Source organism: Cylas formicarius, unplaced genomic scaffold (genome assembly GCF_029955315.1).
Source record: "Cylas formicarius isolate icCylForm1 unplaced genomic scaffold, icCylForm1.1 PGA_scaffold_10__41_contigs__length_53128322, whole genome shotgun sequence".
Classification (NCBI taxonomy): Eukaryota; Metazoa; Arthropoda; class Insecta; order Coleoptera; family Brentidae; genus Cylas; species Cylas formicarius.
The window spans coordinates 23,280,682-23,307,664 of record NW_026844214.1 but is presented as its reverse complement, the minus strand read 5'-3'; the positions used below and the strand labels follow the sequence as shown (position 1 = coordinate 23,307,664).

The 26,983-nt window shown below is 34.7% G+C and overlaps 1 protein-coding gene across 3 annotated transcripts in view; it reads left to right on the top strand.

Moving 5' to 3' along the window:
* LOC132695749 (uncharacterized) overlaps positions 1-26,983 on the top strand; it is a 257,921-nt gene that overhangs the window by 167,127 nt on the left and 63,811 nt on the right. For 2 of the 3 annotated variants that reach the window (XM_060660205.1, XM_060660212.1), the window contains exon 10: positions 20,973-21,168. The exons of the other annotated variant lie outside the window; for it this stretch is intronic. In XM_060660205.1, coding sequence (XP_060516188.1) covers positions 20,973-21,168 — 196 coding nt within the window. The remainder of the gene's footprint in view (positions 1-20,972; positions 21,169-26,983) is intronic. 3 annotated transcript variants of the gene reach the window in all.

The following is a 26,983-nucleotide window of genomic DNA, read 5'->3' as shown; positions in this document are numbered from 1 at the left end:
ACTGCATAGAAAAACAAAAAAATATTTTAATAACTCATTATTAAATTATGAGAACTAAAATAAAAAGTCGCAAAGCCACGCTTGAGGCAGCAGCAGTGAATAAAACCTTTTATATAATGGCAAACGCGACCCTTCCAAAATATCAAAAATAATATCGCGCAGGCCGAGTGTTTTCATTAGAAATAGTTAAATCTGTTTTCGCTTTGTGCTTTGCAATCGTGCAGGTGCGTACCATCTGGAAAAGCTGTATACGCAGCTTATGTCGGCTAAATTAAATGCGGATAGCGGAGTGAAGTCCTTTTTTATTAAATCTTGCTTTGAATTAATATTTAAAACTTGAATTGATGCTGCAATTTCATAAACGTGAAGTGTATATTAAAATACGTTTTTTTTTTATTTGACTTAGTATAATCGAGGTGAAACTCAATTTTACTCCCCGCTGCGGATATTCCAATTACCTAATGGTAACGCAGATTGCTTTCAGATTTAAAATCGATACTTTCGGGAACGGAAAGGTTGGTGGCACATTTAAAATTCTCTATATTCTCCAAACGAGTTGTGATAACTGGATTGACAATATTGTATATATAAGATAGGTAGGGACTTGGAATAAACAAATTAAAAATATGGTGGCGTGGTAATTATAGCGATGAACCGAGAAGTTAATGCATTATTGTCAAAATAAAAACGTTTCGAAAAGCTCCGCTGGCGCTTTTTAGGATTTAAGGGAAATTCGTTAAATGTGTTACGTGATAACTGACAGAAAATCAGTCGTACTTAGGACTTAAGAATAATATTTGAGCTTACAGAATGTTGTTTGAAACTTTTGTGGCTTTTCTAATAAAACGCGTAAGTTAGTTTTGGTTACTTTAGTCTTAAGAAATGGCCAACAAAGATTTTGTGATTTGATATTTTTCACATTTTTGGAGTTATAGGGACTAAACTAGTAGAAAAACATGTTTTTTTTGTTTCACGCTATTTTTTTGAATTAATTTTTGTCATATTCATTGTTTTAAAAATAGGAACCCAAGGGATGTAATTAAATTGTAAAAATATTCCAGATACGTTTTGTCGTTCTTTTGTGGCCAAGAAATTTAGAAGTAATGTTACACCTCTGTTTAAAAAACAATAGTACGCTTATTTTAAAGTAAAAAATGGTGATCAAGACAAACCTTGGGCACCACGCGTTGTTTCGATCCCTACGTTATCAAGTAACCTTGATACATATGCAATGTTCGTGGATATAATACTAAAAATTTGAAAAACATACCTGAGAATCCAGCCAATTTAGAAGATTCCACCAGTTTTTTTCTGAATCTAAATAGATGAAGATTCCTTTAGATAGTGATATATTTACCTAACGATATTTCCGAAATTTCAGAATATAGACTTTGAAATAACTAACACAAGACGTTGAAATCTCATATTTCAGGAAGCGCGAGACAGAATTTATAAGATATTTTGAACAAAGTGGTTCACTTGTTTATTGTACCGATATTCCTAATCCAATAAAGAAACTTTGTACAGACTACAATTCGGAGGAGTGGAGGCTTTTAAGTGGCTCGTCCAAGAGAATCCTTAAAGTTATTCTTTTGCACAACGGAAATGTTCTTGTTTCTGTACCAATTGCTCATTCTGCTACGAAAATCAGCTTGAGAAAATTTATGGTAACTTAAAAATTGTGGGACTTCTAAGCAGTCAGGAGTACCTTAATTTGTGTGTGAGCGGGATAGTGGAAACAGACAGTAAATATTGGATGAAAAAGAACTGGCCAAAAAGAGTTACAGTTAACTCCCAGATCAAAAAATATTCTTCACAAGAGTCTCATTGATCCAAAGAAAATTCTTTTACCACGCTATCTCAGATGCACAAAGGAGGGAATTTTTGTAGGTTCTCAAATAAGGCGATTAACGGAAGATCAAGACTTTGTGAATCTGAAAAGGTTGCATGGCTTTCATTTTCTGATTTTATAAAAGGTTTTGTAGGAAACAACAAATATCCAAATTACAAAGACATTGTAGAAAACATGTTGGAGAAATTTAGGGAAATGCGAAATATAAGTATAAAACTACAGTTTACACTCACATCTGGATTACTTTCCCGAACATTTTGATGTCGTGCAGAGCGGTGCAATGAATGGTCATTAAAAGGGGACAATCTGGCTATAAAAGAAAATCCTCCAAACGAAGTTTTTCGGCCAAGAGAGAGACAGAGATCTAAGTAACGGTAAAAGAAATTCTTGTTATCTTTATTTAAAACACACAACTGTGGTCCTACGTGTTGGGTATCACACTGCGATTTCACGAACATTTTGAGTACAACCTGCCACGGGTGAAATTTTAGGATGCCCTCTTGCCTTTTCTACACGTTGCGAAGAACATTAAAATTTATTCAGTTAGAAAAGTTAAGTTTTGGAGACCTGGATCTACAGAAGCAGAACAGAAGCAGCTAACGGTGAGTACCCTGTTTCGGTTCTCGCCGTTGTGTATTGTGCAATTGTACCTATGGAATTATCCTTTCGATCATAAGGTTGTACGCAGGGAATAACTAAATTCCAGTAAGCTTGCGTGCTAACATTCCTTTCGAAATACGTATCGTGTACTACATCTATTTTACTATCAATACTATCAATATCGGTTGACTATGGAGACGTCGTACAGTGCGTAGAGAAGACGTCAGTGCTGCTGCAGACCGTAGCGTAAAGCAAGACTCGAATCAGTCCGCCATAGTGCAGATGAATTTTATATGTGTTCATGAGGAAAGAACTTGGTTTTCGTGCTTACCAAATCCTACTCGTCCAAGAATTAAAGCCACGCGATCACCCAGCAAAGCGTAGATTGGGTGAACGGGTCCAAGATGCCGATTTTCATAATCTAATTTTATTTAGCGAAGAAGCTCAATCAATAGATACGTTAATCAAAAGAACTGCCGTCTTGCAGTGATGATCTTTCTCAACTTATTATTTGTTGTGCTAATGGAATAATTGGTCTGTACGTCTTTAAAAACGATACTGGCCAGAAAGTTACAGTCAATGGTGACCGCCATAGAGCTTTTTTTGTTCATCAATTCAACAACTATAATGTGAAGGAAACGTAGTTTCAACAAGACGACGCAACATGTCACACAGCTCGCGACACAATTGATTTATCGAAGGAAAGGTTTGATAACCGCATGGTTTCACGTTTAACATCGGTGAATTGGCCTCCAGGATCGTGCGATTGAACGTCGTTAGATTATTTTCTGTGACGATATGTGAAGTCGTCAGTCTACCTCAATCGGCCACTTGAAGGACAACATTTGCCCCGTTATTGTCGATATATGGCCACAAATGTTGGAAAAAGTCATTGAAAATTGAATCTTCAGATTAGCCTAACCGAGCCAGCCGTTTCGGTCATATACCAGAAATCATATCTAAATTATAATACCAGAAGATTATCTTTCGAATAAAGTAAATTTCATGTCAATTTAATCAAATCATCTTTATTTTATTGCATTTCAAATTTCTACACCCCTAAGAAAACACCTGTTACTAATAAAATTGACGTTTAATCAAAAGAAATTTTCATTTTTTAATTCTTTCAATGTCGATAAAAAACCCTACGTGATAGAGGAAAATCAAATGTCAGATCAAAATCAACTTTCAAAAGTTTATAAATTGTTGGCCAGTGTATTTTTATTTCATAATTTAAAGTTAAGTAAAGTTAAGTTTTAAAGTTCTCAGAAGTTTAAAATAATTTTCAACAAAATTCATTGTCCTTACCAGCTTAAATTTCTAGGTACCAACATCAACAAAATCTTATTTTTGAGCTTCTTGTATCAAAAATCAATCTCAAATAAAATCGCGTCCTATACGGAATGTGTTATTTAGTGAATATTCAAGTAATAAATATTTCAAATTCAAATTAATAGTTCGATACAATAAAATTTTTGGTAAAATATTAGTACTGGTTCTAAGAAATTAATTGTCAAAATTCACCGCTTTTCCTGGCTCTGGCTCTGGGGCGAGTGTGCTCGAGGCGCAGAAAGCGAATCAAAGATTGCAGGTCGCGGGAAATTGGAGATCAGTAGGACTCTTTATGAAGATTGATAAGATTGAAGCTTATGCTTTGATACAACATACAAAGGACGACTGGGTCTAAAATGGATAATATATTCTTGTGCCTCCTGTCTGGTACACTGACGGGTCCAAAACAGACATAGAGACAAGAGCTGGTAAGGGGTGTCTTTTTTCGATGTATAGAACTTTAAGTTGCAATAAAACAGCGATGGATTGACATGAATTTTATTTATCCGAAAGATAATCTTGTGGCATTACACTTTAAATACGATTTCTAGCATATGACCGCCACGGCTGGCGCGGATGTAGTCCAATCTGGACGTCCAATTTTCGATGACTTTTTACAATATTTGTGGCCGTATATCGGCAATAACACGGCGAATGTTGTCTTCCAAATAGTCAAGCGTTTGTGGCTTATCCGCATAGACCAACGACTTTACATAGCCCCACAGAAAGTAGTATAGCGGTGTTAAATCACAAAATTTTGGATGCCAATTTACAGGTCCAAAACGTGAAATTAGGCGATCACCAAACGTGTCTTTCAATAAATCGATTATGGCACGAGCTGTGTGACATGTTGCGCCGTCTTGTTGAAACCACATCTCCTGGACATCATGGTTGTTCAATTCAGGAATGAAAGAGTTAGTAATCATAGCTCTATACCGATCACCATTGACTGTAACGTTCTGGCCATCATCGTTTTCGAAGAAGTACGGACCAATGATTCCACGAGCACATAAGGCGCACCAAACAGTCAGTTTTGGTTAGTTAGAGATTTATGCGATGCTGGTGCGCTCGCCAGAACTTTTGCAGGGGATACTGGGACAAGAACATCCATACAGTCGAGCTACTGTTCAAGCTTTTACCCTTGTAAGCCTGAGCTCGGACTTGATATTTAAGTGCTGTGAAACATTGACAAGATTGACGCAATTTAATTCTGTGATTGTCGGCAGTAACGTCGCATCTTGAACCGAAGCCTTCCCTGTGCTGAAGAGCGAGCTGAATAAATGACGCGGGACGCAGTTCTCTGTGCATTGTTCTAATGACGGATTCCTCTATGAGTCAGGACCAAAAGTAAGCCATCTGATACGCTAGTAGGAATCCTAATACGACATTATCATCTAACAGGGCACCTTCATATCATGTATTTAGAAGAGCCCAATTCATTGATCCCGAGGAAGTATCTAAATAATAAATAAATAATAGATGTACAACCATATTTCATACCTTTTATGGATGCGTGCTGTTATTTTCACGTTGAATATATTTTCTTAACTTTCACGTTCACAATCAAACAAAACTCGTGGATGATTGACTATTCTGTATTTTGCCGTGTGACTTTAGCGCGAAGTTACACGATCTTTTCGTAACTTCTTAGGATATTATAAAATTATAAAAACTATATATAACATCAAAAAATGAACCAAACAATTTTAAAGAAGCATTTATAATCGTCACATACCACGATCTATTTTTGGACGCTCTATTTTCTAATTAAAGATTCATTAGCGTAATAGCTCAGAAACAGTCAAAAGTGAAATCCTTCACGCCTATCCGTTCGATATATCGCTCAACATATCCATTAATATCCATGATTAATGAAGCGATATTGGCATTAAAATTTGTTGATATAAAGTCATTTACGCGAAAGAAATTCGCGCCATTAGAAAATCGTTTCCAAACGGTTAGTTTGATATACTGCCACATCATCTGTATTAGTCGGGCTGAACGCCAGTGGATAATATATCACTCTCCACCGTCATCTGTTTGTATCAGGTGAGAGAATGCACTATTCGCGGGATCGGCTAGGATTTTAACCAACCAATGGGGTAGATAGTAAGCGGTATTTATATCGGGCGCTGCAGCAGGATATTTTAAACGCTTTCTGGCCGCAACTCTATTTAATAAACATACGGGTTGTTTCATTAATTGTACCCACGGCCTATATCTCAAAAGCATGGTCAATTCCTAATATTAGGACAATTATTATTTTCCCTTTGAACTTCCCAAATGAATGATAAAATATCTGAGATATACTGAGGTGTACTTTTACAACACACATTTTACATTAAATAAGCGACACACCCTTAACTTTTTATCTATTTTATTAGAGCATAACTAATTTGAAATCAATAATAACATTTACTTCGGATCTGATGGTCTAATTATGGATAACACATTAAGTCCGATATCAGGTGAGATTTCCATGGATTCGTTAGAGCAAAAAATATATAAGTATTAATTGTTTTAATCCTTTCTCTACTGTCATAGATACTTGGATGACATTTTTTTACTGGTACTGGTAGATAGTTATGTACTTTTCTGAATGTTATTATTAATAACTTGCAATTCACTTATACTTCTAGATCTGAATATTAAAAAAGAAAATAATTTTCATACTTTCTCCATTTTTTCGTAAATCTTCCGATACTGCTGATACTATTATTCCAAATTCTTCTTGCCATTCATTAGCAACTTTTCACAGTATGCTTAATCGATTAAGCTCCATGCCATTAAATTCTACAGATTTTACAACTCAATTAAATGTCATCAGACGAATAGCTCTAAATAACGGTTACTTGCCAAACATCATAGATAAACTTTCTTCTAATAATATAGGTCAAACAGGAAGTTGTTTCAATAAACGAATAAAGGAACATCGTTGGTTCAATCAAGTCGTTCATCAATGGAAAGCTGATTCCAACTATGCAATTGAGTTAGGAGAATGTAATCATAGTTTCTATCAAGATATTCAAATTTTACATTTTGAATGTAAATGTAAATAAATACCCTTTTGAATGATCAATGGGATCTAAGTAACTTACACTTATTAGGCTTCTTTGGAGTTAATTACCTAGCATATGAACCCTGTCAATTAGATCACGGTTCTAGAAGAATACATACAATCAATGCCAAATTTTTGTTAGATTATTTGGAGGGATAATGAAACATGAACGTGGTGTAAGGCGTATGGCAAAATTACTAAATGAAACTTCGGTATGATGTGAATAATTTAGAACCCAGAGATTGGTTTATAACTCTTTCTATTACAATAACTACGTCTATTCATCATTATATACAATCGGAATTTAACAAAAAAAACGGCGGCTATCCCGGAATAATTTTCCATCAGAAAATCATTAGTTGAGTCAATACGTAAGGACTCGACCACTGCTATTCTCAAAATAGGTTAGGATCCAAGGAAACATAACATTTTAGATGCAATCTACAATACATCTCACAGTTTTTACTTATTTTGTTGAAAGTGGTATTTAGAAGGGCATATTGCATATTTTTATCACAATTGTTTATTTTTGACCAAATTGTAGTTTTTATGTTTTTTAATGATTAAAATGAGATAATATAAACACATACGCAAAAATGCATATTATTGTTATTGGTGCGGTAGCTCACGCCGAAAATTAAAATTTCTGTTAGTACTGGGAGTTTTATAACAGAAGCAGAAGGAGGAAGGAAAAAGAGGATGTCGGCTAACTTAGGGTTAGCCAGTAGAGTGAGACGTTGTAAATAAAAATTCAAATGTGCCAACAGAGAATATTAATAGTATATTATGCAACAAGTGCGGTAAACGGCATTTGATTCCCGAGTTTATTTGACACGAGCGAAGCGCAGCGAAGCGAGTTCTTAATAAACGAATGAGTTAAAAAGTTTACCGAACGTGATACATACTATACTTTTTCTACGACCGTTAGCTTTTGGGTACATTTTTGCAAAACAACACGAATACATTCACCGACATGACCGTCAGAACTAACAAAAGTCAACATTCAAGGCGTGAGAAACATCTCCCAAAACATACGATTGCTCCCAAATCCGTGCAGTAAAATCCCGAAATTGTCCGAAGTGACTAGGATTCATGGAAACTGACGTGGCAAAGTGACGCTTCTCGCACGCTAGATCGATGTGTAATTAGGTATTTTACTCATGAGTTTATTTGACACGAGCGGAGCGCAACGGAGCGAGTGTTTAATAAACGAGTAACTTAAAAAGTTTACCGAACGTGATGCATACTATACTTCTTCTACTAACGTAAATTTTTGGGTACATATTCGCAAAACAACAAGAATACATTCACCGACATGACCGTTAGAACCAACAAAAGTCAAAATTCAAGGCGTGGGAAATATCTCCGAAAACATCCGATTGCTCCCAAACCCTTGCGGTAAAATCCCGGAAATGTCCAAAGTGGCTTGGGATCCGTGGGAAACGAAACTGAAGCGGTAAAGTGACGCTTCCCGCACGCAAGATCGGTGTGGCAAATGGCAAATGTTTTTTTCTACTCGCGTCTGTAAAATACCGATTTACACACCAATCTAGCGTGGGGAAGCGTCACTTTGCGACGCCAGTTTCGTTTCCCACGTTTTGGGAGCAATGGTATGTTTTCGGAGATATTTCACACTTCTTGAATTTCGACGTTTGTCAATTCTGACAGTTATGTCAGTGAATGTACTCGTGTTATTTTGCAAAAATGTATTCAAAAACTAACGGTTGTAGAAAAAGTATAGCATGCAACTCGTAAACTTTTTAAGTCACTCATTTATTAACTCGAGAGTGAAATTAATGCCGTTTACTGCACTTTGCATAATATACTAAAGTGAGTTTGCTTTACCCCATACTATAGTTTCAGGCGTTACCGCGTTAGATCAGAAATACGTTCAATTTCGTCGGTTGCAAAAAACGGTTTAGACGGCCAGGGATCGTCATCTGCAAATTACGCACCCGATGGCGCAATTAGAATTGAAGACTCAGTACGCGGTTTATGGTATATCAGATGGTTATCAATTTGATTTCAATTTAGAAACTTATGGGTCAGTCCAAAGATTGGTACCACTATAACGCTTCCCATATTACCATGGAATACTTTGAACTAGAAGGGAAGCTCCTGAAAATGTTTTCCAATCGTTCAGATAAAGTTACCCTGATGAAAAATTTTCAGTCGAGAAAGTGGAAGGAAAGGGAACCTTTTTATATTTACTTTCACGATAAAGTGAAATTAAGTAATGTGGTTGATCTGAGTGGAGATTGATGATGTTATTGTTGGGTTGGATAATAGTGTACTTCAAAGTAAGACCTTTAAAGAATTATTCAAAATAATGAATAATGTCATCATGAATGACACAGGCCTGCGAGACAACGTTAACTTTGTACCATCCTTAACTCATTAGCTATTAAGGCCTCAAAGGGGATCATGTTTTAATAATGGACAAGGTATTCAAGCCGGCGGTAGCACATCCACCTCTAGAGAAAATGGAACGCTTTTAGCACAAGCCAAACAGATCGTTCTATGTACTACAGTCAGCTACATTACCAGAGTCATTTACAGTTTCAGTGACAGACAATGAAAATTGTAAGTGTAATATCAATCTAGTGCCGCTTTTAGATTCAGGTAGCCCCATTATTATATTAAAAGACATGTATAGGGACTTTACAGAAAATCATAAAGGAATGAGCCAGATATAACATTAAAGCGGAAGATCATGTCGATCAGATCATGAACATTGCAACTGGTAAATCAAAGTTTAAATCTTTCTTCGCTAGTTGATGAGAACTCTTCCATTGAGCTTAGCAATGTTTATTATGCCGAATATGACAAAAAACTGGGCACAGGTATTATTGATCAGACCTTTGAAATGACCATTAAGTTAAAGCATTACCAACCCAAATGATTATAATTTTCTGAAAAGGAAGCATTACGCACAATTGTTGATAAATTGTTAACAAAAAATATTATTCGGTCCATCAGTTTCCCATATGCAAGTCCAATTGTATTAGTTAAGAAAAAAAAACAAAGAGTATTAGCATTAACGTTAAAGATAACTTTCCAACTCCATTAATCGATGAATATCTAGATCTACTTCGGAACAAAAAAGATTTTGTCAGTACGTTGGATCTTCAAAAGGGCTTCCATCACGATAAAAGTACGGAGTCATCTATTAAGTATCCAGATTTTGACAAGTATTTTCTACAATCTCAATACGTCAAAATGCCGATGGGACTAACTAACGTTTCGAAAGTATTTCAAAGATATATTATCCAAATATACTCTCTGATTCGAATATTGCGATTAGACAAATGATTCTTCTTATTTTCAGAAATAACCTACTAAGGGTATTAACGAGCAAGGCGTCCGGCCCAGCATTGAAAACGTTGAATCAATTTTAAACTATCCCGTTCCGCGTTCTTGTAAAAAAGTGCAAAGATTTATAAGTCTTCTTATTTTTATCGTTTCATAGGAAATTTTTCAATTATTCACATATCACGTAAACTTGAAACAGAATTCTTCTAGATTTGGTTCAATTATAATGTAAACGCAAGAAGATGGATGTTTAAAACCAGTGTTTTATTATATTCGCAATAAAACTCCTACTGGAGCAAAGTATCACAGTTTCGAATTGGAAACATTAAGCGTGGTATATGATATTAAGCGCTTTCATGTTTATTTGTATGGACTATACAATTTTTAAATAATTACAGGTTGTGATAGCTTTCGCCCCACCTTAAATAATTAAAATATTAACCCCAGAACTATAATTACTCAATTGAACCCAGAATGACCCATGTGGACGCCTTTAGCAGGTGTCATGGGATATTCGTTTTAGAGGGCAACAATTTGGAACAAACCTTAGCGACAAATATTTTGGTTTGGTATATCGCTAAAAAATAAAGAAAGAAACAGATGGGATGGGGACGGATGGAATTAAAAAAATAATTTTTCATATCACTTAGGTCTATTGGTTTCCAAATCTTAGGGAAAAGGTTAAAAGCTATATCTCTAAATGACTTACATGTATTGAACATTCACGTATTAGTAGTAAATTTGAGGAATGCTTGCAAAACAATCACAAAAAAATTTCACCATTTCAGAGTGTCTGTTATGGCCCGTTAGAAAAAACAGGAATATGTTTTAAATATGTTTTGTTAATTGTCATATGTTTGTCAGCGTTCATAAGGTTTATTAAGTTATATCCTGGTAAATTTACAAAATCCAATGAATAACTCAAACATTTAAAAAAATATTTCCACTACGGTAAACCTAAACAAATTGTGTCAAATAGGGCAGCTACTTTTGCGTTTGATCAATTTTCTCATTTCTTGTCCAGGTAGAACGTTTCAATCAACCTCTAAACTCAATTTTAGTACAGTTAACTGATGATTTAATAAGATGGGATAGATGCTTACCTTTGCTTGAATAATACTCTTTGTCGTTCAATTGGTCAAACACCCAGGAAACTTCTTTTTCTACTTCCTTCTGTAAAATACCTAAACATCGATTTGGCATGCGAGAAGCAAAACTTTACGACTTGAGTTTCTTGTCCCACGGATCCGAATCTTTTCGGATATTTCCTGGATTTTACCGCATGGGTTTGGAAACAATCTGATGTTTTCGAAGATTTTATCGCACGGTTTGAATTTGACAAATTATAATGTTTTTGTTGTTATGTTATTTAAAAGAAGAAAAAAGTTTAGTTCAAGGATTTATACATAAGTTAAGAGGCTGAAATTTACCTCTTGGAATTATGACGGCACTAAAATAGAAAAATTTCGAGAGTACACAATTTCGTTCACAGTAAACTAGGGCGAAGAAATTTCGAGGGATCTGTAATGTTGTCCGGCCCCAACACTTTTCAAAACTTATTGTTACTGTTAAAAATTCTGAGAACCTGGAAGAGGAAGTGTGAAGTTTGCTGACGATCAGGTAATATTCACTGAAGATAGAGACGATGCTTCCGGTATATATAAACTTTGACAAAACTATATTACATGGCTGTAGGAGGTACAGGAAAATATAATAAATATATAATCATGGATGATCGCTTAGTAGTAAAAATCTGTCAAACTTATAACTATCTGGAAACAATCGTTTCAAGTCAGGTTGGAAGTAACTGAGACATTCAACAAAGAATATCAAGGGAAGAGTCGCAATTAAACAGCTACATTCAATACTGTGGAATAATGCACAAGTGTGGCAAATATCTACGAAGAATCAAGATCTACTGAAAGCTTTGCAAATGGATTTTTGGAGACACAGATGTGGCCTGTCAATTGTTAACCAAGTGAGAAACGAACACATCAGTGTGCAAATAGCGGTGAATGTAAATATAATTTATACCATTGAAGCCTAAATTGCTATGGACATTTAAGAATAATGCCAGATGAACGATAGCCTCTTCAGATTAGGAACTGGCAACCAGAACAACATCTTTCGTATAGATCGACGTATGCAAGACCGTGACTGAGAAATAGAAGGTACCGTATGTTGTAACCAAAATTCGTAATATTGATAGATAGAAAATGTCATGGAAAATTTTGATAGTAAGCAGACGATATTACATAAACTTACCGAATTATAGGTCGTTACAGCGACCTTGTCGTAAAACCAATGAACGCACCAAAAGGCCATTAGAGTTAATAACGTTTCTCATTTATAAAGTTCTAACCGGATTTTATTGAGTCTTCATTTGATGGCGCGTTATCCAGACTTTCCATGTTTCGTCAGCTTTTTATTGTTCATAAAGGTTATATTAATATAAATGTCCTCTCACATCCTTATTACATTGTCTTGGGACATTCGTATTTATTTCGTAGGAGGACACACTCTTATCGCCCCTTTGGGCATACCCAACCTTGAAATATGTGAACACGTGGGGGTAACTATATAGCGTCAGTTGGAATAAAGTGGTGTGTAGTAATGGTAATGGTTATACGGCAAAATAAAAAAAAACAAATAAGGAAAATTTGTGAGGAAGTATTATTAATTAATTCAATACATAATGTAAATTAAGGATAAAAAAAATAATTTAAAACAAGCACAAAGTGGCAAAAATTAGGAGACTACTAGGATTTTATACTAACATTATGAAAATATATTTACGGCAACGCCTTTGTAATAATACTAAACGAACTTTATAGGTAAAAAAAAAAATAAATAAAATGATATATAACAATAAAGAACAAAGGAAAATTAACAAGATATTTAATTTCAAATTTAACTATACGAGCTTTAATTATTTCACGGTAAACTATACCAGAATTACAAAAAAAAAAAACAACCTAAAGGTTGCGGACGGACTTGCTTCCTATCGTTTCGCTAGCACGAGTGGCGAGCTTTTTCCGAGGTCCTTCCTTCTCTGATGATATAGTGCCAAAAATCTGACAGAACAAAAGTATAACCAATGCTTGTCAAGATTTTATGAAGGGCTATGGCTATTAGGTGCGTTCAAGGAAATGGACAATCGTTCATATTGCCAGCGGAGAGAGATTTGCATAAGAAGGTTTGCTAACCTCTCTGCCATGGTATACTTAAGGTTACCACGACGGAATGTAATTTGGTGAAATGGTGATATGATAAAATATCTTCCAACTGATTGAGTAGTAGCTATGGATAACTCATAGTAGAAGAATTACCACCCTACAAGTGCATCAATTGTCTACTAGTATCAGCAAAAATCCATTGTAACTCAGCGTGTAAAGAGACAATTAAATTAAATCATTAGTCTTACCTATCAGGTGCGTACCCAGGATTGCTGGAGACTTACGTGGTCGGGGTGATAAGGGTGAAAGGGGTTAACAGCCCACATCCCACTCACCTTACTAACGGCCTTTTTTTCCTCGAAGGACCTTAATTAATTAAAAAACCGACTATTAACTAAAATACTTCATGTTAAGAGTCCTGGACACTGTCCGAGCAGGTTATTTTATATATTTATTGTATTTTTTTATAAAAATTACTGTCCGTGGACGTCATAGAATATTACATCCCCACAGAAGCGAAACGATACGTCATCACCTTTGATCTCAATCATCAATTTCTCAAAAAGTGGGAACTGATCTCACTGACGCTGAAAAGCTAGTAGTAAATAATATTTCCATTTACCATAGTTATATACTGTAAATTCATTAAAAATTATCCCAAATAAAGCATACATCATTTAAAAAGTTCTTTCAAAATTTTGACCTGTATAATACTGCGCACTTACTAAATATGTACTCTAAAGCAAAATAAGAATAACAGCGGCAATATAGTGGAGACATATTAATTTAGACTTTGACAAAGATCTCATTGTCAATGACATAGTTTAAAAATCTGAAAAGAATAGTATATTATGCAACAAGTGCGGTAAACGGCATTTGACTCACGAAGTTTGACACGAGCGGAGCGCAGCAAAGCGAGGTTTTAATAAACGAGTCAGTTAAAAAGTTTACTGAACGTGTCGCATCGCACTTTTTCTACGACAGTTGCTCCCAAATCCGTAGGGTAAAATCCCGAGAATGTCCGAAAATTGCCAGAAAATTACACACGAGACGCATGCATTTTTCTATTTCTTTGCAAGCACTTTATCCTCTTTTGCATATCAAAAAAAAAGAATCCTTCACCCACTTAACAGTTCTATAATGTAAGATAAAGGAAAACTGATGCAATGATGAAAAAATTATTTGTTTTTCCTACTATTTAAAAAAAAAAGTGATAATGCGGATATTAAACAAATCTCATCAAACTTTGAGACAATAGTTTATAAATTGTTCAAGTGGTTCAAATTATTACCGTAAGCTTTGAATAATATCAGTAACTGTAGAGGAACAAAAACAGCAGCTGAATATGAAAATGAGAAAATTAATAAACATACATTTTCAAATTAATATTATGTTAAGAACGTGTCAATTTTTAATTTTAAATAAAAATTGTACTTGCTAATTTATAACCTACAATAATGACAGTATACATCAATATTGGGTAAAATTGAAATAATTTGGAAACGGTTAAAGTAAATACAGCGGATTTTATTACAAAATATATAGAACGTCACCTGATATTTATTTTCCTTACATTGTTTTTTCCTTTTTATCTATGGGAAAAATTGTAGGAAAGACTTGGTTCAACAAATGTTAGGTGCTTCGTCTTTAGATATGTAAATTTGTTCAAATCATTTTTTTATGAAATTGATGATTTTTATGTAACATATTGACACTTTTGTCCAACAAATCTTTTTTTGTCGCCTGTAGACGAAGCCATATAAAAAGTCTTCCTGCTTTGTTGTAGCAGGATAAAATAACGGCTTTGCAAAGCATTCACGAATTATACGATATCAAAAGGAGTAGTTAAGCCGAATTATGATTTTACCATTATTTAATAAAAAGTGTTCATTACTATCAAAAAATAAATAATAGATTAAAATGGCAGAAAATCCATGATAAAGCTAATAACTAATCACACACATAACACAATCCACTGTTTAGAAATTATCTAGTATACTATTGCAGCATTTTTGAGGTCGAAAGTTATTGGTAAAATTAAATTTATAATTATCTTTTTGGCTTACGTTGCTGCGAGAGTAATCTCTATCTCCATTAAATCCCAAATATTGGATGATTACTTCTAATGGCTATGGAGCGAAATTAAATACGATACGAAAAATTTTCTAGACAATAACAAGGCTAATGGCTGTTTCTTTGTCGGCGGTAGTGGCGGAATTTTATCTAATCGGAATGGAAGGCGCTTTTATCGCCCTAATTTCATCTTTTTATATTAGGGCTACTTATCGCTGACTGCCCACGTACAGATATACCCGTCGTACAGAAGAACAAATTGTATTAGGTTCATCTGTTCAGAAATGGATATAATGTTTTTTGTTGTTGTCGTTCAGAAAGAACTAATAAAAATGTTTTTAAAATTCCGGAAAAGTTCAAAGAGGACGAACACCAATTCCTCAAACACAATAATAGCGATGTATCATTAACAAAGTCAATTTTTACTAATCATTTACCATCAGGGAACTAGTCGTTTCCATCTGAAGATAGCATAAGGAATCTGAGACAAAGGCAGAAAGCTTGATATTTTAGAAACGTTAGAAATGAGTAGAACTAAATTTAATTTGTTATTTGTAAATGATTTATGTTAATTTTTCCCTTTTTAAACAGATGTCTCTAACAGTAAACCACAAATCTATTTATGCGATTTTTGTATAGTTGTTGTTCATGTATGCTTTATTTTTTTATAGATCTGATGATGCCATTTGAAGTGAAACATGTCACCCATATTTAAAATTAAATTTATGTTTTAATAAACGATAATGTAGATTTCGTGTGTTTTTTACGTTACTTATATTTAGTGCAGTATCTGAGAGAATGTAAATAATGGGTGTTTTTTTTTCGATGTATAGAACTGTAAGTTGGCATTACTGTTCAAGATGGCTACCGATTTAACAGCTGTCAAGTAATTTATTCTCAGTTTGGTTTGACAATTCATCATGCCTGAACAACGCTTGCAAATAGTGCAATTTTATTTCGAAAATAATGGTTCTGTGCGGAACACGTATCGCGCACTACGTCCATTTTATCGTCAACAAAATCGTCCATCAGAGCAGTTAATTCGATTAACCATGGAACGTTTTCGCGCTACGTTTACTCTTATTGATAACTCGCATCCCCAGAGATGCCGTACGGTGCGTACAGAAGAAGCTATTGCTGCTGTAGAGCGTAGCAATGAGGAAGACCCGAATGAGTCCATCCGCCAACGAGCACAGGAATTAGATCTGTGTCCATCCACTTTATGGAACATTTTGCGGAAGGATCGAGATTGTCGTTTTTCCCGATTTTCATAAGCGAATTTTGTTTAGCGGTGAAGCGCACTTCTGGTTAAATGGCTACGTCAACAAACAAAACTGCCGCATTTGGAGCGAAGCTAGTCCTCAAGTGTATGTCGAAACACCGTTACAAACTGACTGTTTGGTGCGCTTTATGGGCTGGTGGAATCATTGGTCCGTACTTCTTCAAAAACGATGATGGCCAGAACGTTACAGTCAATGGTGATCGGTATAGAGCTATGATTACTAACTCTTTCATTCCTGAATTGAATAACCATGATGTCCAGGAGATGTGGTTTCAACAAGACGGCGCAACATGTCACACAGCTCGTATCACAATCGATTTATTGAAAGACACGTTTGGTGACCGCCTAATTTCACGTTTTGGACCTGTGAATTGGCCTCCAAGATATTGTGATTTAACACCGCTAGACTACCTTCTGTGGGGCTATGTAAAGTCATTGGTCTATGCGGATAAGCCACAAATGCTTGACCATTTGGAAGACAACATTCGCCGTGTTATTGTCGATATACGACCACAAATGTTGGAAAAAGTCATCGAAAATTGGACATCCGCACCAGCCGTGGCAGTCATATACCAGAAATCATATTTAAAATATAATGCCACAAGATTATCTTTCGGACAAATAAAATTCATGTCAATCCAATAGTCCATCGTTGTTGTATTGCATCTTAAAGTTCTATACATCGAAAAAAAACACCCCTTATAAATGTAGATACGGGGTGTTAAACGTTAAACTTCTAGATTCGTAAAAAATTACTTAAACGATAACTAACTGCAATTTACAGGAGAGTATCTGAAAACTTTTGGGTCAAACTTATGACCGACAACGTAATTATTGTGACTTTTGCCGTTGCACACTGCACACTCGTGTGGAATCCAGACAAGTACTGATTTTTACGGCGAGGTCATAGGGGCCGGAAGCGGGGCTGTCTCTGTGGTGATGGTGGGTCTGGACCTGGCTAACGTAATTTGTTTACAGATACCCATTTTTTTTAAGGGTTGTGGCGTTCTTTATTGTTTTTCAAACATAACTCCCCCTTGGAGGTTTTTGACAGGAAAACTTCAATATTTTCTTGACTCAACAACCATGAAAATACACATTGTGTTCCTAAATTTATACCTAATACAATACGTTTTCACACAAAATTAGTGTTTATTGTCACAATCATGCATGTTGTCCTCATCAGGTAGGATATATATTTTGTGATTGATACGTAATTTGACAGTTCGGCTTTCCCACCAGGACCGGTAATGACTTCGGTAATTCCTACAAGAGGCCAATTTAAAGGCAAAGTGTTGGCATCCTTAAGAAGTACAACTTGATTTATTTTAAAATTCTAAGAAGGCATGAACCTTTTTGGTCTTTGTTGTAACCTATTTAAGTACTTAATCGACTATCTTTTTAAAAATTGTTGTCTAAATTTGATGCATTTTTGATAGACAAAAAGACGATTTTTTTTACCACTAACAACTTTTTATCGGGATATGTTGAAAAGCTGTCACCTATCAAAAAATGATCCGGCGTTAAAGAGTTTAAATCGGTAGGGTTGTTTGATAATGCGATTAGTGGTCTAAAATTTAAAATGCTTCCTACTGTTGCTACAATACTGTGAAGTTCTTCAAAAGCTAATGGAGTGTTGTCCACTATTCTTGGTACTTTTTATAGCGGCTTCACAAACACTCGGTGTCATTTTCGCATAAAAATTTTTGGACCTCTTGCGAATTGTATTTATTTCTAAAAAAATCATAAAGTTCATTCAATTAATTGCTAGAGCCTAGCAAGTTTGTTGCATTATCAGAATAGATAATTGCGGGGTTGTCACGTCTAGCAATAAATCGTTTTAAAGTTAAAAAAAATGAATCAGTGGATAAACTGGAAACTAATTCAATATGCACACATCCGGTGACCATACACACCAATATTGCGATATAAGCTTTGATTATCGGGGCGCAACGTAAGTGCGAGCTTTTGATCAGATATGGACCAGTGAAATCAATTCCCGTTTTTAGGAAAGGATGGACTCTGTCTTTTGGCAAGTCTGCCATCATTTATTCTGTTCCTTTTGCTTTGAATCGTTAATAGATAATTAATAGTTAACATTATTTAGGGACCTGCATTGTGAAGTTTCAAATAGGATTGGATGTTTTTGTGAATGGGACTTCTGCATTAGATCGACTTCCACCCACGCGTAAAACGCTTGAATTGTCAATGAACAAATTGTTGTTGTTTTGAACATTTTTCTTTAGGGTGTGGTGATTTTACTCTTGGAAAATTTATTGTGAATATATCTCAAACAAAAAAATGTCGGAAAAGTAATCATTTTGTAAAACTGTAGTAGCTAAAGTTGCTTTCTTCTGTTCTGGAAGGTTCGTTAAACTTGGGGTACAGTTGAGTGTGTTTAAATCTAAATCGAAATTGTGTAAATATTCGGGACCGTTGAACCAAGCAGTGGATTCTAATGAATTCATTAGGACTGAGTCCTCTGGAAACATAGTCTGGTGGATTATTTTGTGATTGAACATATCTCCATATAGAACTAGAAGTTTGCTCTAGATTAATTGATATCCGGTTTGGTACAAAAATATTACATTTGTTAAGGTGAGAGCGTAGTCAGGCTAAGGAATTTTGAGAATCTGTCCATAAATTAACCGAGTCTATTGTGTACAAATTTTCATATATTTTGGTAACTCGATCAATTGAGATAATAGCACACATGCGCATAACTCTAACCTAGGTAGGCTTACAGTTTGTAAAGGGGAGACGCGAGATTTAACTCATATTAAATTGCACTGTGCAGCCTCAACCCTGTGCCCTGAGGCTCCCGTAGGCAAAACTGTGAATTTGAATTTTTTTAATCTTGTTCTCATTTGTTAAACATCTATGAATTTTTAGGCTAAATAAATCATGGATATTTTGTATGAACTTGTATCATTCATTCAATATATGAGATTGTATATTTGGATTCAAAGAAATTTCTAAAACTTTATTTGGAGTACGTTTTGAATTCAAAATCGCTGATCGAAATTATCGAAATTATTTGCACTTCTTATGATGTCGTCCATATAGGTTTGTCATTTTAGAGCTTTTAAAGATAGAGATTTATTTTAATTTTTATCTGCAAGGTCTACAAGATATCTCGTCGAAATGTAAGGGGCAAAATTTTTTACCACAACTTACGGTTAATAATTGGACAAATTTGAAATGGCTATTGGGTTCTTCTGTCTAAAAGGTCTAAAAGGTGGGATAATTGAATTTCTTGGTTAATTCTATTGCAATTAAAAAAAACCTGTGATCCATTGCACAAGGACTGCAAGAATATTTTCTCTGTCGTTGTATTATTTGAAGATGCTTTATTAAAATGTAATAATGAATTGTGTGCCTGGTCGCAGAGGAAAATATAGTACGGAACACTTTGATAAACTTCTGCTTCTTGCCGTTTTGTTCTCTTTTTTAATTGGTACCTGCACTTACCCTTATATGTAGAAACTGAACCTGCTTATAAATTTAGTGATATCATATTTAAAAAGATTTTGATTTCATTTCACTGGCTGAAACCCGGCAAATCAAAATGCTATCTCTATTTCTAATGAGTATATAATACACGTAAACAACATCTTTCGTTATTTTCTTCATCTGTTCTTTGTCCATCCAAATGTCAAAAAAATGTTATACTTGTCATTATCTTTTGCGAGTTTTATTTGGTAATAATTTAAGTGATTCCGGGAAATGCCGCATAATTAACTATGATTCCTGTTTTAGAGTGGAATTTTAAATTTTTACAATTAAAATAAATTGAATGTTTCCTTTCTACCTTTTCTTTAGCGAGAATCGACATAAAAATTAGTTTTTGTCATTATTTTAACATTTACCTATATTGCGTTAAAAAATCAAAGTTCTAGTGTGTTTTTCTAGAGACAGTTTCTCATATCAAAATTACAGGCTAAAGCGAAAGTTAATGTATCAATCATTTTTATTTAGGAACGTTGTCTTAGAATGAACGATAACAATCAAATTTATCTCCACTCAATTTTTAACGAAGTAATTTATCACAGCTAATATAAATTGCCTGTGACAAATTAACGACTATTTTGATGACATCTAAAATTTGAGTGTTATGGCTTGTTCGTTGCTAAGTATAAAATAAAAAGCAAAAAAGTTATATAAAAATGAAGGCAAAGCAATCTAAAAAATATATATTGCGGATCGAAATTTGATTTAAAAAATGCGTGCTTTAAGCCCGGAAAGCTTCTAGAATAAAATAAATATAAAAAATCCCTTGTGTTCCAGCCCGACTCCCTCATAGGAAAGTATACCGACCCTCACGCGTACTGCGTGGTGTACAGCTGTTCTGATCGCTCCAGCTTCGATTGTGCAGAGAAAATACTGCAGAACTTGTGGACTCTCGACACCATTGGAACAAAGGCTGTTATATTAGTTGCGAATAAGGCTGACTTAGTACGTTCTAGAGTAATCACGACAGAAGGTGAGTCGGAACTTACGGAAATAATTTTTTTCAACTTCCCATACTATAGCAGCTAATTATGTACGGCATTTTAACCTGTTTGAGTTATGTAATAAACCGAACTATCGCACTAATGATATAATGAAAAGGAGTTCCGTTCCTATATCCACCAGAATGGACATGGACATGAATGGTGAAAGCAACATCCGGTATTTAACTTTGGTAAATCTTTATGAAGGTCTAACCGCAGGGTTTGGGTTTCTTTTTGTAAAGTCTGTTCATAGATATAAGAAAGTGACTAACTGATACGAATTAAGGAAAGATCCGGGCAAGCTGTACGAATGAAATATGGCCAAACAGGTCCGTACTTTGCTTAGAATTTAATTATTTGGGGTTTTGTTAGGAAAGATATTAAACAATATTTATTTATTTATGTATGTATTTATGTTTAAATCTAAAATAAAATTACAAATTATTTTTATTACCTACTTAAATTACTTAAAATTATTCACATCGAAAATCAGTATCACTATCGCTATCATCCGCTGTTTTAATTATTATTCGTTCTATATTATTTGCAATATGGATATACGATTGTGCTGCTTTTTCTATATGTTTAACAGAATTTGCCCAGCTTTGTGGAAGGTTGTTAAAAACTTCGGTTTCTATAAGTTTGAAGACATTGGAGTTAACACGGGGAAAAACATTGTTCCGACGAATGGCAGATTTCATTTGGAGCAAAACATGTTCAATGGGATTAAATATGCAGTGGTAAGGTGGAAGCCTTAAAACTTTATGCCCTAGATTTCTTGCATAATTATCACAGACCTATTTCTTTTGTAGGTTCAAGCTTTGTAGAACCTCAATTAATTGCTTTTTGGTATATTCTTCGTCAAAATAAATGTCGTTATTATACATGTAGTTGCTGCTTTTGTGTCACATGATTAAGGGCTTTTAATCAACTGTCTACTGTGATAACTTGCATTGTCCATTACAATGACGCTATTAGGAGGAATGTTTGGAACTAGTTTGTTTTTAAACCAACTTTCAAATAAATCAGCCGTGGTGTCTTCATGGTAATCCAGAAAAGAATCTTTAATATTTTTCGCAGACAGAGAAAGTCCATTTGGAATCCAACCATCTTTAGCGCCAGCATGCAAAATAGTTATTCTTTTACCTCTTTTTGATGGCGCGTTTGTTTTACACTTATCAGTTGAGTCCACCAAACCCTTTTCCGGGTTTCATCCAAGTAAATAATTGGCCTTTGATGTTCTCTGTAAATCCTAATTTTTTCTAGATATTCCAGTCACCATTTCCGAATTCTAAAAGATTCCATTAAAACTTGCCTTTTGTCAATTTTTTTAAATCTAAAACCCATGTATTGAATACACTTCCATAAGGCAGTTCTGCCACATTTAACACAGGTTTCATTTTTTCAAGCCTCCTAATTAGGATATTTAATGTAGGCACGCTTTGTTCCTCGTATAACTACACTCGAGAAAATGTCGGCATCGCTTCTTTTTTTCCTCGCTGAAATGGGATTATTCACAATTTTCCATACAGTTGATGTTGGAATTTTCGTCAATGTGGCCGTTTCTTCTAAAGATGCTTGCTTGCTGGCACCACGTTCAATGAGAGTCAAATAAACATTGTTTATAACTTCCTTAGTCTCAATAGAATAGTGTTTTCTATATTTGGGCGGGAGCATCTCCTGACATACACTAGACTCGCACACATTTTGCATAATTCGCACACGATTCAACATACGCTGTATTACACACGAAATAAGAATGATTACTAATAAACTTAAACTAAGTAGTATACCAAACCAAAGAATATTAAACACAGGTAGGTATAAAATTATTTTCTATTACGGACCACAATTTTACCTGAATTTTAAATCCGAAACTTTAGGCAACAGTCTTGTTGCATTGTATGTTAATGACCACCCTTGGATAATCCCATTCAAAAGCAATTGATCACTTTCGTATATCTATAAACAGACCATACCCCTCAATAAATTGATTTACAATTTCGCAATGACGTTCCAGATCCATACTTCAGTAGTTCGTGCATACAAAAACTTGTCTCTTATTGATGGATTTGTAATAAAAATTTATTCTTCGTACACGAAAAGTCTCGTGGCAACAGTAAATGTTCAAGACACTACTCAACTCTTCGTGTAAAGTTTTAGTTGTTAAAACAATATTCTTCTAATACGCATCATACACCATACCGTCTCACCATTCCGGTATGGTGCATGTCAAGTAGACTTTTTGGGACCCCACGATCTTTCCGCCTTTTTTTTTCTTGGACACCAGACAAATATGTCACATACTGTGGGTATACTGTGTTTTAGTCATCTCGGAAGTTAATTTTATAGCTCCGCCCTCCCCAGATGTCGATTTCCGAAACAGAAGTCTAAAGTTATAATTTTGACAGCAACCGAAAAATGATTTCAAGACTTTGTTCATTTGAATTTGACGGATGTTCATCATCAACGATTATTACGTCGTCGACCACAATCTCAAATTCTTCCCCGCTGGACATCGCAAGTGACTACCAAAATACAAAAAAATGTAATAAAATGTATATGGTACCTCAATAAAAATGGCATACTGAAAAGCAATTGAATAACAGTAAGTTGGTAATTACGAATTACAAACACAAGACAGAATAGGAATAACTCCAAAGCTTCGACTGCGAAGAAAATACTGTTTCATGAAATTGACAGTATACTCCGATTGCACTAACCCCCACAAACCAACCAATTATATCAACCATGATAAATCAATTATCTGCATAAGTGTATTGCTTTCCTAGGAAAATATTTTAGAGGCATTACGTTGAACCCTTAAATTGTAAATTAGTTTAAGCTTTCGAGCTACCTAGCTAAGTAGGGACTGTTTTAGAAAAAATTATAAAAAGCACACCAATATTAATTATTATAACAGTTTATTCAAAGAAAATTTCCCACTCTTGAAATACAAGTGTGTATAAGTCCGCACGCCACAGTTCTTGTCTGCTACAATATCTTAAATACGGCACTGGCTTGTGGTACACGTGCTAAAAAGAATGGTGCCTTCTGCTTTACAACAGGCGGGTCTTAAACTCATTCCGCAGGCAAAAACATAAAAGGTTGTAAAAACAGTATACCGTTTGGAGAATTCTACCTGGAAGTCTTGGTTTTGGTATTCTATATTTGAATGTGGTATGTGCTGTCCTCATCTATGACATTTTATTTTCTTTTCACTTAGTTTTGTTGACTCTTGCTTTCTGCAAACACCAGAAATTTTAATGTGCCCATTTTTTAAAATTCCCTTAATAAAATTTCGAATAGCTTACGTCAGTTAGCATAAATTTCTTGTCATTCGCTATTACTAAAAAATGAACAATTGCTTCTTTTTTAAAGACCCTGCTCATTTTTACTTAATTATTTTTGAACAACTTGATAATATCTATATTATTCGTCACACAGGTTGGTTCCTTTCAAAATATGCAAGAAATACCTTTCCCATAAACAGTGTTTGATCTCTCTCCGTGACACTAAGTCGTAAAACGACCATGAACGTTCTCGTATTTTTCCTTTGACTTTTGTGGAAAAATTGAGGACACAGCGTTCTGGACAATTTCAACTATGGTTCGTCAGCTATGCTTTTCAAAGTGTACACTTTAAAAAAAGAAAGTTTTAATTTTCATTTCTTGCGACCTGAGCAACCAACGATTGTAGTGTAAACTACAATAAATTTGTTCTTCTACAATTTAACATAAACATCTATTTCTTTTCTATGATGGAAACATTATTTTACAATTTTGAATAAAAACAACTAGAACTATAAACACAATGATACCCATTTGTAATGACGTTTTTGATGAAAGTCGAATGGTAATAAAAAAATATTTTTCTAAAAGAACACCTGGGGTCAGTCAGACTTCGACAAATAACGTATCAGTCATTTCTTAACCTCGCCACGAAACAGGACACTAGATTTTATTCAGGAAGACCAGTCTATCGAAATAATCAAACACCACAATAATATAAACCGCGATACAGGTTTAAGCTAGTTGCGGATCAATTATCACATCAGTTTCACACAGCGCTCTGAAGAAGCCAGCAGCATGTTTGGCGAAACGTCAGCGATACACAGTCAACACTGAGCGCAGAAACAATCCAGAAGATGCGCACCTAGAAAGAAAGTTATTTTTGTTTAATATGATCAAAACAGTGTTGAGAACAAGTTTATTCATTCTTTATATACATTTATTTAAGGTTATGTGAAATATCGTCTAAAGTTTTTTTTTGTAATTGATATATTTAAAAATGAAATTAAAAGTCTACACGCGGGACGTTACATTAACATTCTCACGGTAACATGATATTTTTGCCCAACATCCTATAGTGAACCAGCATGACCTGGTCGTGTCAATAGTCGTTCTCTTAACTGTAATAAATCTCATAGCGCACTAATAATATAAATAATTATTTTTTTCTAGTTTCTGTAGAATGGCAAGCGCCATTTATAGCTACCATAATAATTCATGCATCAATCATTTAAAGGAGAGCGCAGTGTTTAACTCCGTGGAATATAATTATTAGCGTTCTGAATTCTTTGGAAGAATTTATCCACTACAAAGCGAAGTGTTTAATATAAAATGGTCGTTTAAACGTGAATTTAAGACAAACTGTCGAGTTCTATAAAAGTTACCGCGAAAGACGACCAACTGGAACATTTTGCAAAGCAATAAAGTTACATAATAGATTTTTATGCAGAGAGTGCTTTTGCACGCGCGTCGTATTAAACTTGTGGTCTTTCCCAGTCCACTTTATCGTTTCTCAGCAAAATAATGAGCTTTTTCCCTTTGTGATATACATTCATATTAAAAAGAGTTGGAACTACACGTTTTCAGGAATTTTATTCTTGTGCGGACAATTTCATTGGCACCTTAGAAACAGCGCTTCAGTCAGTAACTTAAATGTCCCAGGTTGCAATGACATAATATTTTAATAAAGCATTAATAAGTGTTTAGGTAGGCGGAATAGCTTGTTATTATGCCTTATACGGGGTGTATCAAAAAACATGCATCAACCTAAATACGGCTGCGAGCCATTTCGGACATTTCCAGGTTTGGGGGCAATCTGATGTTCGTCAATTTTGACGGTCATGTCACACGTCACTCAGTGAATGTATTCGTGTCATTGAGCACAAATTTACACCAAAACTAATGGTTCCAGAAAAAGTAGAAGTAGTATGCAAACTTTTTAAGTAACTCGTTTATTAATCACTAGCTGTGTTCCGCTCGTTCCAAAACGTGACTCAAATGGCGGTTATCACAAATAAAAATACCAAACAATTATTATTTTGAACATTTTAAGTAAGGTTACAAGGGTGTACTAAAGACATCACAAAAATTATATTTTTCATTGTTTACAAACTTAAATTTAATATCGTGTATTCCCATCTTTTACCCAGATTACTGCTTCACACCTTCTTTGCATACTTGAAAATATCTGATTTCGTGTTGTTCAATTTGATCTCATAATTGTGCTAGATTCAATGACAGTTCATTTAGGTTTCTATGTGGAGGCTCTAAAGTTGTTGTCTCATAAGTGTTCAATGGATTTCTGATCGGGGCTTCGCTCTAGCCAAGCTAAAGTTTCAATTTCCACTTCCGGGGGGTAATTTTGCACTACGTGCAAGCGTGCATTATCGTACGACAATAACATTTCCTCCCCAATAATGGGCCAAATGACAAGTCTATTATTGTCGGTCAGATATTAAACCATCTCCCTGAACCAGAAGGAAATCCTTGGGAGTCTCCTCACTAATGCCACCCC